The 14,400-nt window shown below is 40.1% G+C and overlaps 1 protein-coding gene across 1 annotated transcript in view; it reads left to right on the top strand.

Moving 5' to 3' along the window:
• Positions 1 to 10,243, top strand: part of LOC115221824 (transcription initiation factor TFIID subunit 4) — a 39,112-nt gene extending 28,869 nt beyond the window's left edge. The window contains exons 7-14 of the mRNA XM_029792056.2: positions 201 to 460; positions 623 to 792; positions 1,721 to 1,851; positions 2,011 to 2,136; positions 4,730 to 4,786; positions 4,917 to 5,027; positions 6,010 to 6,066; positions 8,447 to 10,243. Of these exons, the coding sequence (XP_029647916.1) occupies positions 201 to 460; positions 623 to 792; positions 1,721 to 1,851; positions 2,011 to 2,136; positions 4,730 to 4,786; positions 4,917 to 5,027; positions 6,010 to 6,066; positions 8,447 to 8,560 (1,026 nt within the window). The 3' untranslated portion in view covers positions 8,561 to 10,243. The remainder of the gene's footprint in view (positions 1 to 200; positions 461 to 622; positions 793 to 1,720; positions 1,852 to 2,010; positions 2,137 to 4,729; positions 4,787 to 4,916; positions 5,028 to 6,009; positions 6,067 to 8,446) is intronic.
• The last annotated feature ends 4,157 nt before the right edge of the window (positions 10,244 to 14,400 follow it).

The raw sequence follows: 14,400 nt of genomic DNA, 5'->3' as shown, positions 1-14,400 counted from the left end.
GAGTGGTCTCAGGCAGGTTGGTATCAAAAGGGCTAATTCTACTGTTCTTCTTGCCGGGTCATTAGAACACAGTATCAGTAATATACTGGGGTCAATTTAATCAGTTACATCATTCCCCTTAAATTTTGTGCCTGTGTTAGTAATTAATATTTCATCGAATCAATCTTATCATTTAATGATTTTGGTTTTGTTTGTTACAGACTATCATCAAACAGGTATGCCCAGGTGGTCAAATTGGCCATGTCCAGGTACGTGGTGGTCAAGCTAAGATGACAACGACAACCGTCGGTCACCCTGGCATCACTGTCACCAAATCTAACCTTGGTACAATGACCACTGTTGGGAGGACCAACCTTCTCAACACATTGCCTACATCTACCACTAATCTTCAATCCCACATGCAGATCAAGAAAGAGACGTTGGCCCCGCACAAGGAAAAACGGAAATACGAGTCTCTGAAGTAAGTTTGCCTTATCTCGTACATTTTGTTTCCTTGTTCTGTGGATCCCGCTTCGTTTCATTCACCCTGAGACATCTTTTCTCAGATGAGAAACAACATAACTGTGGAGCCAGTGGTTGTCGTGTGAAGCTAATTAACTCTTGTGTATTTTAATCATTTCAGAGATGACGATGACATCAATGATGTAGCAACGATGGGTGGGGTCAACCTGTCAGAGGAAACTCGCAATATCATGGCTACCAATGCTGACTTCATTGGGACCCAGATTCGGTCTTGTAAAGACGAATGTTTTCTTTATCACAGCCCACTCTTAAGTAGAATCAGCTCAATTGGTAAGTATTTACTCAACACTTGAGTTTAACTCTGATCGTAACTATGTCTGTCTGTGTGTGTGTGTGTGTTCATGAGTAGATGGTTGGGTTCACTCTTGTTTATATGTGCATACATACACATTTGTGCCTGTATGTGCAATCTTTACAGATTTTTGGATTTTTACCAAATGGAACAATTGTGTGTGTGTGTGTGTGTGCAGATAGGATCTAATGTTGGCCACTGTGATATTCTGACTAATAAAAGAGCCAAACTGTAAAATCACTCAAACTCTGTGAATGGAATGAGTTAGACCACTTAGTAACAATAACAACAGCAGCAACAACACCTAAAGCTCCACGAGGTTCCAGCAGGGGCTGGTGGCGACCCCTGTTGTACTCTTTCACCCCAACTTTCTCTCACTCTTTCTTCCTGTTTCTTGTCCCCGACTTCCTATGCAACCGCTGAGCCTGGATGCACATTCATCCATCCATCGATGCTCTCGGTGTCGGGGGTTGACCTGCTTTCTCTTATGCAGGTCTTACGAATAGCAAAGGACCACGTTTCGGACTTCTCCCACTGAGACAAAGACCACTTCGCTCAACAAACAAACAAGCAGCAACAACATTATTGAATAACACCCTGTGTTGTTGTTGTTGGTGCTGTTGTTGCCCCACTAGGGGTTCAGAGCTGCAATATGAGTTGATGTGACAGAAAGGCATCAGCTGGAATTGACTTTGGATTTGAAATTTCCAGGACTTAATTGCGAGGACTTGGCCTGGGGCAAGTTTGATAGAGGAGCAATTTGTCTTTCATTTGGAATATGGTTGCTACTGATAAAGCATTGCTCTATTGGCACCAACAAGCATTATTATGGCTGTTAATTAATGTTTTTATTTGTTGTTATTGTAAGCTGTTAACTGTGTCTTCTGTTGTATATTTTAAACACAGCCAAGAAATACGGTGTTGAAGAGGTACCTTCCGATGTTGCTAACATTGTATCACATGCAACCCAAGAACGATTGCGAGATTTCATTGAAAAATTATCTACGATTGCTGAACACAGAACAGAAATATACAAAGTAAGTAGCTGATCCTTAATCTTTAGTCTTTCTAAAAACACAATCTCTTCTTGTGGATTGAGGGATGGGTTTGTTTACATTCTGCTTTTCTCTATTTTCAGATCTCTGTATTTATTGTTTTTCATTTCTTTAATTTTTGTTGTTTTTTTTCTCTCCAAGATGGACAGCAGGTATGAGGTGAAAAATGATGTCAGATCAATATTGAAACATTTTGAAGAACTTGAGCGACTTGAAAAGAAGAGACATGAAGAACAGGAGCGAGAAATGTTACTAAGGGTTGCTAAGGTTTGTTTTTCCTTCTCCCTACCTATGAAATCTCCACCCCTCGGGGCCAACTGGATGACGTTCCTACTGTTGACCTGTTCTTGGGAGGGGAGCCTAAAATCAGTAAAAAAAAAAAAACTGAGGCAAACTGAGTGGTGTTTGGTATGTGGAGACCAAACTGTATCTGTAGTAAGGTTTGAACTTGTGAAATATCAAATACAAGTGTTGCGGGGTTAAATTGTTTGGAGGAAAACCAGGTTCTCCAGCTGTAGCTTTGCTCTCAATAACCATCCTGTTTTCTCTTATTCAAACCTTAGACTCAAACAAATCAGGGGAGCAACTGGAGGGGCTGTTTCTGCACTTGGTCTTCCTTTCCTAGCCTCACTTGTTATTATTGATGCCACATTAGACGCACTCTGTGGAGTGGTTGGCGTTAGAAAGGGCCATGCCAAAACAGACAATGGAACCTGGTGCAGGTCCCTGACCTTACCAGCTGCAGTCAAATCATCCAACCCATGCCAGCGTTGAAAACAGACATTAAATGATGATTATTAATTCATTGAACTTGATGTTTTGAGTTCAATTTCCAGCCTGATTGACTTTGTGGTTGATAAAATAAATACCATTTAAGCTCTGGGTTTATCCATTCATCTTTTCTACCCACTATTCCAAGGCGGGTCCTGAGAGTAGAGTCCCCAGGTACCCTCCCTAGGCACCCATCATTGCACTTCCCAACTGCATTCCAAACCCTGACCAATTAAGACTATGGATCAGTATCCCACCATCTCCTTCTTGCTTGGCCCCTCAGTCTCCTTGGCTTGGTTTGAAGAATCTGTCTTTGCTGCAACATTCTAATCTCCTGTCCATAGCACCGGAGCTGTAACCTCTCAATTTGGAGAAGTTCTGACTTGACCTGCGGAGACTCCTTCATCCCCAAACCATGCACCACCCTCTTGAGTAACATTATTCTAGAGATCCTTCAGACAAACTTGTTTCAGGTCCCTGTATTCACTCTTTCAGTCATTACCCAATATTCTTGATCATAAGGGCTGATTGGCATAAAGACCAAACTAAAGATGATAAGTTTTTCTCTTTTGAGGGTCAAATCCTGGTGTTGGTGCCTTACTGTACCAACACCTGCAATTCACCCATTCAGTTCATATTGTGTCTGTTTCAATTTGAAAATAAGCGATGGTCACAGTTGGATTGCTGTTGGTTTTTACAAATATTTGATTAAACAAGTTCTAATTTCTTGCTGGTATAACAGCTAAGATTTGTATATTTTCAGGACACTTGCTTTGAACACAGCAATTCAGACTAACTTGATATGGTTTTATGAGTTTGAAAATTTTTATTTCAAGCCATCAAATGAAACACAGATATTTTTGTATATTTAGTGTGTTTGTCTAACACAGCTGTTACCTGACTGGACTTGTAACTGTTTCACTGGCCATGTCCCAGTCTCGTAGAGTTTCTGTCTCGAATGAAAGGACTGTTGTCTCAAAGATAGATTTTAATTTTCATTAAGGCAACAAATTTTGGCTGAAAAGGGTTTGATTTTGTTTCAATAACATTAGGGGATGAAACGGGAAGGAAATTCATTAGACTGAAAAATAGATTCTATTGAGATGGATTGTAATGGGATTTCGTGTGTGTGTGTGTGTGTGTGTGTTCATACAGGTACCAGTGTAGCTGTGTGATTAAGAAGTTTGCTTTCCATCCACATGGTTTCAGGTTCAATCTCATTGCATGGCACCTTGAGCAAGTGTCTTCTACTCCAGCCCTGGACCAACCAAAGCCTTGTCAGTGGAGTTAGCTGAGAGAAACTGAAAGAAACCCTGTTTTATATATATATATATACATATATACACACACACATACACAAACATTGTGTGTGTGTGAAATGTATGTTTATGTCTTTTTGCTCTGACATTGTGCGACAGTCGTTAATGAACGTCACTGTCATACAAGAAGCACCACACGTCTCCAATATCCTTCAAAAACACTTCTGGCCATGGAGGAAATATTACCTTACTTGGAAACAAGTGAGGGTTGATGACAGGAAGGACATCCAGCTATGACAAATCTGCCTCAAATAAACTGTCTGACCCATGCAAGCATGAAAAAGGGGACATTAACTGATGAGGAGGATGAAAATACGTTTATATACGTATATTTACGCAGGAGTGGCTGTGTGGTAAGTAGCTTGCTTACCAACCACATGGTTCCGGGTTCAGTCCCACTGCGTGGCATCTTGGGCAAGTGTCTTCTGCTATAGCCCCGGGCCGACCAATGCCTTGTGAGTGGATTTGGTAGACGGAAACTGAAAAAAGCCTGTCGTATATATTTATATATATATGTATGTGTGTGTTTGTCCCCCCACCATCGCTTGACAACCGATGCTAGTGTGTTTGCGTCCCCATCACTTAGCAGTTCGGCAAAAAGAGACCGATAGAATAAGTATTGGGCTTACAAAGAATAAGTCCCAGGGTCGATTTGCTCGACTAAAGGCGGTGCTCCAGCATGGCCGCAGTCAAATGACTGAAACAAGTAGAAGAGAAAGAGTATATATTGTATTTTATTCTATATATATTTATATGTTTTCTGTTTACAGAGTCGGTCAAAACATGAAGATCCAGAACAGTTGAAACTAAAGCAGAAAGCTAAGGAGGTAAGTTGGTGTGTGTGTCTGTCCAAATGAAATGGTTTTGGCATTAAGAATGGCCGTTTGAATTTGTTGCTTCCTGCAAAATATCTGCAGTTTATTTCTGTTTATTGTATTTCTTGTTGTGTTTTCTCAGTTACAACTGGCAGAGATGGAAGAGATGAGGCAACGAGAGGCCAACATTACAGCCTTAGCAGCCATTGGTCCCAGAAAGAAGCGGAAAACAGAAGCAGGAGACTCGAATCAGGTACTTTCTGATGTAGCTCGCTGATTTTTGGGAGGGGTTTGCAACCCACTGACATATTGCTGAGTTGACGACCTATTAAAGGATTTACCATTTGTGGTGGTCATTATTACAGTGATGGAAGGTAGAAGCATTATTATGCTGAGCCAAATGCTTAACTGCACTTCTTCCATGTTCTAAGTTGAATATCCCTGTTGTGGGTTCATATCCCATTGAAGTGGACGTTAGATTTCATTTTTCTGGGGTCCATAAAATAAGGGACCAGCCTGAGGCAGTGAATTGGTAGGTTTCTTAAAGAGTTACCCTGAGACGTTTTGCGCTATTTGTTCTTGAATTTCTGTCCTTGAGCCAAATATTTATTCCATTCCACTTAATCCTCAGGGGCCTTTGGTGCTGGTCACTCTTGCATACATACAAGTCAGGTGTCCCATGTGAAAAAATTGTGGAGGCCATGAAATAAAGGGAAATCCTTACAGCCCTTTCCTTCCTAAGCAATAAAAACAATCTGTTGTGTGTAGAGGGGTTGGGTATTCTCCACCCCAAAACAAACGTAAATCATCTGGAGAGAAAAGTGTTGTCTTTCCTTCCTTATTCTCTCCCACCAGATCCACAATTACAGCTACACACACACATTTGTGTGATAGAAGGCCTGTAGAGGTACAAGGGGTTCACAGGAGTAGCTGCCCCTCCAAACTTTCTCACCCTTTAACTGCCTTTATCTATATTCACATTGGTGTATACTAAACACTATATTCTGTTATACCCCCCCCCCATCTCCCGACAGTTCACTTACCTCATATGGTCTAATTTCAACCAGCTGTCATCATTATTTTCTTGTGTTTTGTGAGAGACATTGTAAATAACTAATTTCATAATATACTCTGCAGTCTTATCTACACACACTCACTCACTCCCTACATTGTTACCACCATCATCACAACAACACTGTTCTTCTCTCTAATATATTTTTTATTTCCTATTGCAGACTGGCTCATCAACATCTCTCACAAATGGTGGAGTAAGTTCATCTTCAGTTCGACCTGTGAGTCTTCATTTAAAACCAATTTTTTTTTCATGTTTTCTTCCAACTACAACAGATGGCGGAGTTCCAACTCTTCACCTTCATTCTCCACCACTCAACCACTCTCTCTCTCTCTCTCTCTCTCTCTCTACATCTTTCCATCCCTACTTATCTCTCTCTCTCTTTCTACTTCTCTCTTTTTCTTTGTCTTTACCCCCCTCTCTCTTGTTATATTACTAATTATCGTTACCACATCCACCTGACAAGGATATTGTTGCAGCAGAAGGAAGAATATTCTTGGATCCAACAATGTGTGTGTGTGTGTGTGTGCATGCTATAATAACTGTGACCTGAGAGTTAAGGATGATGATGATGAGATCTCCGGTTCAACTCCTGGACCAGGCAGCATATTTTCATTTTACATTGGTCTCATCTACTCAGCTCGGAATAAGTATCAGCTTCCAGCTGTCAGAATGTTCCATAGCAGCACCTGAAACCATTATTGGCAACCTACCAGGGCAAACATACTCCCTCACAGGTGATGGTCATGGCATACAAACATTTAAACCCGTGTTTAGAACGTAAATGTGATACATCTATAAGGTTAATGGACGGGTAGAATCGGTAGATCATCAGATGAAATATTTTGGGATAGATTTTTGTTTAGTTTCTTTTCTTTGGCAGGGGAAACAGGTGGAGTGTTCACATCACAGATTCTACCCAAAAATCATGCAATCTGTCTTTGACTCAATGAAAGAATCCTTTTGTTGCCAGCAGGGGTTATAAGAAACCCTCGCATGCCCCCCATCGCTTACTCTAATTATTATGTATTCAAAAACCCCCGCTTCATTAACTAACTGCTTCACCTATAGGAACAGAATCTCTCGTCAGTTTTCTCATATTTATCCTGCTGACATGGGTTGGTTAGGTTTTGTTCACTTGGAGTCTTCGACTAGTTTCCTGGATACTGGACAGTTACCTTTAGCTAATATCATATATATATATATATATGTATGTGTGTATGTATACTTGTGAAGACCTGTTGAGGCAAGTGAGAATCAAAGAATCAAATCAAAATCGAAATCGATCAACATCAATGGAATTTGTAGTTGTGGTACCAGTGCTGGTGGCACATAAGAGAACCATCAGAACATAGCCGTAGCCAGCACCGCATCGTCTGGCCTCCGTGCTGGTGGCACGTAACAAACACCATCTGATCGTGGCCGTTGCCAGCCTCGCCTGGCCTCCGTGCCAGTGGCACATAAAAAGCACCATCCGAGCATGGCCGTTCGCCAGCCTCGTCTGGCACCTATGTCGGTGGCACATAAAAAGCACCCACTACACTCTCGGAGTGGTTGGCGTTAGGAAGGGCATCCAGCTGTTGAAACACTGCCAGATCTGACTGGCCTGGTGCAGCCTTCTGGCTTCCCAGACCCCAGTTGAACCGTCCAACCCATGCTAGCATGGAAAGCGGACGTTAAACTATGATGATGATGATGATGATGTATGTATGTATTTATGTATAAACACATGAAATATAACTTTCTACTTGCTGTGTTTAATTAGAGAAGCAGGAAACAAAAAATTAAGACCTGGGAATCTTTCAAAATTCTGGTAAAGGTGAGGCAGGTGTATTTGCAGAGACAATTAGACAGAACCAAGCAGAGTGGGAGGCATTCATATATGTGGTATTACTTGCAATTGATCTATGGTATGACTTCAAACAACATCAAGTTGTGGGGCCCTGGTTTTGGAGTTGCAGAGGTTTGAAGAGTGTGGAACCAGCTCTTAGCCCCTATTTATTCTCAGGTCTGCTCTGACCCAGAATAGTAGCACTGGTCAGGTCTCAGTTATGGGTTTATTAGAATGTTGTGGAGTAGAGAGAGCAAGATGAAGCAGGTCTGATATGCCTTGGTCATCCCCAGTTGTCTTGACCTGGTCTTGTCAATGGACTGAAGATGGTCAGAGACAAGAAAATGAGGTTGAGGGTGTGCAGTTCTTCTTCACTTTAAACAAAGTCGCTCTGTGCAAGTCCTTGGTCACCCTTCCTCCTTTTAAGATGACGAGATGGTCCGTATCACTTTGTTAGACTAAACAGTGTCTTTTACTCTCTACCATTACCCACTCAGACGAGACAACACTGAAAACCTTCAGGCTTTAGGGGCTGCTTTCTAGATTAGGGTTTTCTGCACCACAAGAGCTTGGTCATATATGAAGTCAGGTGTCAAATCCTTTCATGATTAACAAAGTTTTATTTATTTTGTTACTTTTTGTTATTGTTTATTTGTTGTATTTTCTTCTTGTTTATGAATTTTTTTGTTATTTTTGTTTTGCACCAAATTTCCCGTAAATCCAGTCACGTTGGGGCCAACATTTTAATGTCTTCTCTTTCCTTCCGCAGGTTGTGTCCCGGCCACGTATCAAACGTGTCAACCTGAGAGATTTGCTATTTTTGATGGAACAAGACAAATCTTTATGCAGATCAACGCTGATGTATAAATCATTTTTTAAGTGACCTCTTCTTTACCACAACCACTACAACTACTACTACTACTACTATTAAACACTGTTACCACCACTACTACTAAACACCAAGCGACACCCTCCTCCCCCCATACCATCGCACCTCATTCCCCCCATGACCCTCTCAACTGGACTGACTACAGCTTTCCCGACCCCCCAAACTCTCCCTGTGTTGGTGTGTTAAGTGACTTCTTACACTTTCATCCTTTCAAAGAGGAAGAGAGTATGAGAGAAGGGGGCAAGGGGCAGAAAGAGGGGTAGCAAGAGGAGGAGGAGGCAGACGAGGAATGTGATTTTGACCCCAACTGAAATTTAGTCCACTGCACCCTCACCACCACCACCACCCCCATCATCATCATCATCATCATCACCGCCACCTTCACCATTGCATGCCATCAGCATCACCACCAGCACCACAAAACCAACATCATTGCACCTTTTTTCACTCATTATTTCATTATCACTGAGTACAGGGGTGGGGGAGGGTTTGTGTTTTTTGGGGTGGTAGAGTAGGGTGGGGTAAGTTGTTACCCCAGCAACCATAACAACAACACATTAAATTGTGGAAAAAATGGTTCTATCCTTTGATCATCTTCCCTGAACTCACCCCTGCTTCATAATAATAATAATAATAATAATTATACTATGGCAGTGCTCTAGAATAGTCGTCACAACTAAACCAGTTTTGTTAGTGAATGCCTGGTGTATTACTGGTATTTATTTTGGGATTGCCAGGAATACAAAATACAACTACTATGTTTTGGCTCTCTTCACCTTCCTCAACCAATAATAATAATAATAATAACTGAGGTGAGTGTACTCCATAGAGTACAATGCAGACATCCTTTTCGCCTCTCTGTACTCTGTTGTCAATAACTATTTCAGAACTCTGGATGTGCCACACTGGACAAGCAAGGAGTTGGGGGTTCAAATCACTCTCATCATTATGTTTGTCACACTTATCTGTTTCTAGCACAGTCTTTGTAGCTGTAAGTAGGTACCACCATACGCTATGGTTTATAGTCCACTGCAGCAGATGACCAACCATTTATGTAACGATTTTAGAAAAACAACTCGTTAACTGTGCCGACATTGTTAATAATTACATGAACACCATTTATCAATGTAAACTTGGTTTGAGTTTCACCCACTTGGCTCTGCGCTACCACCTTGACTACAGCACTACCCTGCACCAAACTGCTCCATTGTATCAGACTAAAAGAGACCCTATCCTTTTCTCTCTTTTATTGAATCCCTTAATCCCCTTTATTGGTGTAGTTGTAGAAGCCAGTTTGTAAACCCTTTTCCTTCTTTACTGGATCAATGATGACAATAATAATAATAATAATGGAATTCCTCTTTATTGCTACTGTTGTTGCTGTCAGCCGTTCAGTACATGGAGCTGTTGTTGTTGGTGGTGGTAATTGTGAACATTCGGTGGATGACACCATACTAGTGGTACCTGCTTAGAGATCAAAGTTGTCCTGTCTTCTTTCCTCCAGATTATATCACCCCAAGATGTCCATCTCCCTTTTAAGACAAAAGGGTGTGATTTGAGATATATTTAGCTGCCATTTGTAGCAAGTCAAACGACCATGTAGAGACTCCCTCCCTGACACTTAGAAGTCACCACTGATGTGTTTGTGCTTGGTGTTGGAGAAGGCATCCAGTCATAGAAACCATTCTAAGGAGGACATTGGAGCTTGGTGCAGCATTCTGTGGCTTGTCAGATCCTGCCAACCCATGCCAGCATTGAAAACGGATTTTAAATGATGATGATGATGATGATGTTTGTATGAGAGAGAGAGAGAGAGAAATAGTCACCATTTTGCTGTATATAGAGGTAACCTGTATGCCAGGAATCCCAATTCCGCCACACTTTAGTCAAAGTGACTCCCCCACACACTGGGTGACTGTATGGGGCTACAATGTGGCCCCAGGGGTATGTTGGTGGTGGTGTTGTTATGGCAACAGGGTTCGGTGAGTCAGTGGTGGTAAATTCTTGGCAAACAAAATTCACTTTCAAATTAACTTTGGACTTTGTAACTGGTTGCATTGCTGCCTTAGTAAGGGCATGATTGTCACCACTTCCCATCTTTGTTTCAACACACTGATAGATTAACAAAATGTCTTTACATGTCATCTCTGTCTTGTCTCTATTATGTCTAATTAATTACTTTCACCCTAATTAAATATTGTAACTCTAACGACATTCCTCTCTCTATCTACATGGCCTCTCTCTGCCTCCTCCTCCTCTCACTCTCTCCATCTCTCCCCTTCACTCTCTCTCTCTCTCTTCTTTGTCTCCTTCACTCATTCTTTCGCTCAAAAAACAACCATTCAATGTTTGTCATTTGTCTTGAAGCTATTTCATTACTGATGGGTTGGTCTGCCTTCCAAACATGTCGAGAAATACGTACATACATTTATTTTGATACACACACATATATATGTATGTATATATACAAACACACACACACATACACACATGCATACATACGTTTTCATAACATGGAGTTCCATTATGTAAGACCAATTCTCCAACATCTTCCTGTTAAATGGAAGTTAACAAGCAGAGAATTGGTGAGAAAATATGTTTTATATTATGGAAACTGTGTTCTAGGAAAGATTCTTGGGCAGAGCTCTTCCATGATGTGGGAGATGCCTGTGTGTGTGTGTGTGTGTGTGTGTGTGTGTGTGTGTGATGTTCATTTGTGGATGAAACTAAGCAGTAATAACATTCTCTCCGACCGGTTTCATCCGGTCGTTCATTCAGCCATATATGGATTGGCTGCGAATGTAATCCCTGTTTATCTCATGCATAAAATTAACATATATTATACAGACATATATTAACATATATTTGAGTCTACACACTTCCAACACTGTATTAAATACTTTTATGTTTTTATACCACAACATAAACTATGCATATATATATCTATATATATAGACAGATATAGATAGGCATGTGTGTATGTATATATAATTACACATATGTATGCATATTGTGTATGTGTGCATAATGTATGCTTATATTTATATTTATATATACACACACACACACACATACAAATATATTTATTATATTGCCATAAAATTGCAGTGGAATTGTGAAGAAGCGAAGTATCCACCTGTCTTGTTGCCGGTCACACTTCAACTGGTCCTAAATCAACCCAAAGAGGTCCTTGCTGAGTTACCAAAGAATCTTCTGTACAAGAGCTATGTAGGACTGTCTTGCGAAATGGCAAGTGATGGCCTCCAGGACACAAACGCTGCCTTGAATAATAACCTGCAATTATTCAGGTGACAATGTACCTTTAAAACTCAACGAGTTGATGAGGAATGTTTTGATTTTGGCTGGGACATATTGGCGTCGGTTGTTTCATCATGTTTGGCAGAGATTGATGACTCAGAGAAAAGTTCTTTCATCACAGGTTACCAAAGTTCGAATGGAAAATATCTTCAGGGAATCATTGCAAATGGTGATGAATTATTCTGAGATTATTTGAAGGGGGACATTTAGGGATCCAGTCTTGAAGCTAAGGTTCCTGCAAACTACGATAGGCATTTAGTATTAGTCTTGTAGACTTGGCTTTCTCAACTAATTATTACTGGTTTCTCTCGGCGACAGTCATAATTCTAATCAGAAGGGGTGTGACATAATTTGTGTGACCTTTCCGATGGGAATAGGGTCAGGGATGGAGAAAGAGAAGGAATAGTAAGGGATCATGTGCCTTTAGGCCCCACTGCATCCTCAGGTGTATATGATAAATTACATAGGTGTATATATGTATACAATTGAGTGTGTGTGTGTAATGTCTTTCTACATCATTGCTTAATCAGTGTTTAGTTTACAATAATTAAAAAAACAAGTAAAAATAATCCAAATAAAAGAAGGAAACAAATCAAATCTTGTTCGTTTTCTGAATGAGATTTTATGTTTTAACTCTCGCACACACACACACCATTCCCTGGAAACTGTAGTGAAGCAGCTGCCTGCTCTTGTATAGTTTTTCCCTTTTTCTTTTCATCTGAAAAAAAAACAAACTTTTTCTTTTTAAAAGAGTTTTTAAAGAACAGAAAGAAATTCCTTATTCAATGTTTTTTGAAGACAGTCTTAGACAACAGTTTGGCACAAGTGGTTCCTGATATCAAGAATTTTGCATTTATACCTGTGTGTGTGTGGTGTGTGTGTGTGTGTGTGTGATGTTCATTTGTGGATGAAACTAAGCAGTAATAACATTCTCTCCGACCGGTTTCATCCGGTCGTTCATTCAGCCATATATGGATTGGCTGCGAATGTAATCCCTGTTTATCTCATGCATAAAATTAACATATATTATACAGACATATATTAACATATATTTGAGTCTACACACTTCCAACACTGTATTAAATACTTTTATGTTTTTATACCACAACATAAACTATGCATATATATATCTATATATATATAGACAGATATAGATAGGCATGTGTGTATGTATATATAATTACACATATGTATGCATATTGTGTATGTGTGCATAATGTATGCTTATATTTATATTTATATATACACACACACACACACATACAAATATATTTATTATATTGCCATAAAATTGCAGTGGAATTGTGAAGAAGCGAAGTATCCACCTGTCTTGTTGCCGGTCACACTTCAACTGGTCCTAAATCAACCCAAAGAGGTCCTTGCTGAGTTACCAAAGAATCTTCTGTACAAGAGCTATGTAGGACTGTCTTGCGAAATGGCAAGTGATGGCCTCCAGGACACAAACGCTGCCTTGAATAATAACCTGCAATTATTCAGGTGACAATGTACCTTTAAAACTCAACGAGTTGATGAGGAATGTTTTGATTTTGGCTGGGACATATTGGCGTCGGTTGTTTCATCATGTTTGGCAGAGATTGATGACTCAGAGAAAAGTTCTTTCATCACAGGTTACCAAAGTTCGAATGGAAAATATCTTCAGGGAATCATTGCAAATGGTGATGAATTATTCTGAGATTATTTGAAGGGGGACATTTAGGGATCCAGTCTTGAAGCTAAGGTTCCTGCAAACTACGATAGGCATTTAGTATTAGTCTTGTAGACTTGGCTTTCTCAACTAATTATTACTGGTTTCTCTCGGCGACAGTCATAATTCTAATCAGAAGGGGTGTGACATAATTTGTGTGACCTTTCCGATGGGAATAGGGTCAGGGATGGAGAAAGAGAAGGAATAGTAAGGGATCATGTGCCTTTAGGCCCCACTGCATCCTCAGGTGTATATGATAAATTACATAGGTGTATATATGTATACAATTGAGTGTGTGTGTGTAATGTCTTTCTACATCATTGCTTAATCAGTGTTTAGTTTACAATAATTAAAAAAACAAGTAAAAATAATCCAAATAAAAGAAGGAAACAAATCAAATCTTGTTCGTTTTCTGAATGAGATTTTATGTTTTAACTCTCGCACACACACACACCATTCCCTGGAAACTGTAGTGAAGCAGCTGCCTGCTCTTGTATAGTTTTTCCCCTTTTTCTTTTCATCTGAAAAAAAAACAAACTTTTTCTTTTTAAAAGAGTTTTTAAAGAACAGAAAGAAATTCCTTATTCAATGTTTTTTGAAGACAGTCTTAGACAACAGTTTGGCACAAGTGGTTCCTGATATCAAGAATTTTGCATTTATACCTGTGTGTGTGTGTGTGTGTGTGTGTTTTATTGCATTCACAGTACAAAAGCCTACATAAAAAAAAACAAAGGCCTGAAAAAACGGTGAGGGGGAACTCTCTCTCTCTCTCTCTCTCCTCATGTTTGTGTGATTGTGTGACACACACAAG

Source organism: Octopus sinensis, linkage group LG18 (assembly GCF_006345805.1).
Source record: "Octopus sinensis linkage group LG18, ASM634580v1, whole genome shotgun sequence".
Classification (NCBI taxonomy): domain Eukaryota; kingdom Metazoa; phylum Mollusca; class Cephalopoda; order Octopoda; family Octopodidae; genus Octopus; species Octopus sinensis.
Note: the sequence above shows the minus strand (reverse complement) of the source record. Positions and strands in the feature narration are given on the sequence as shown.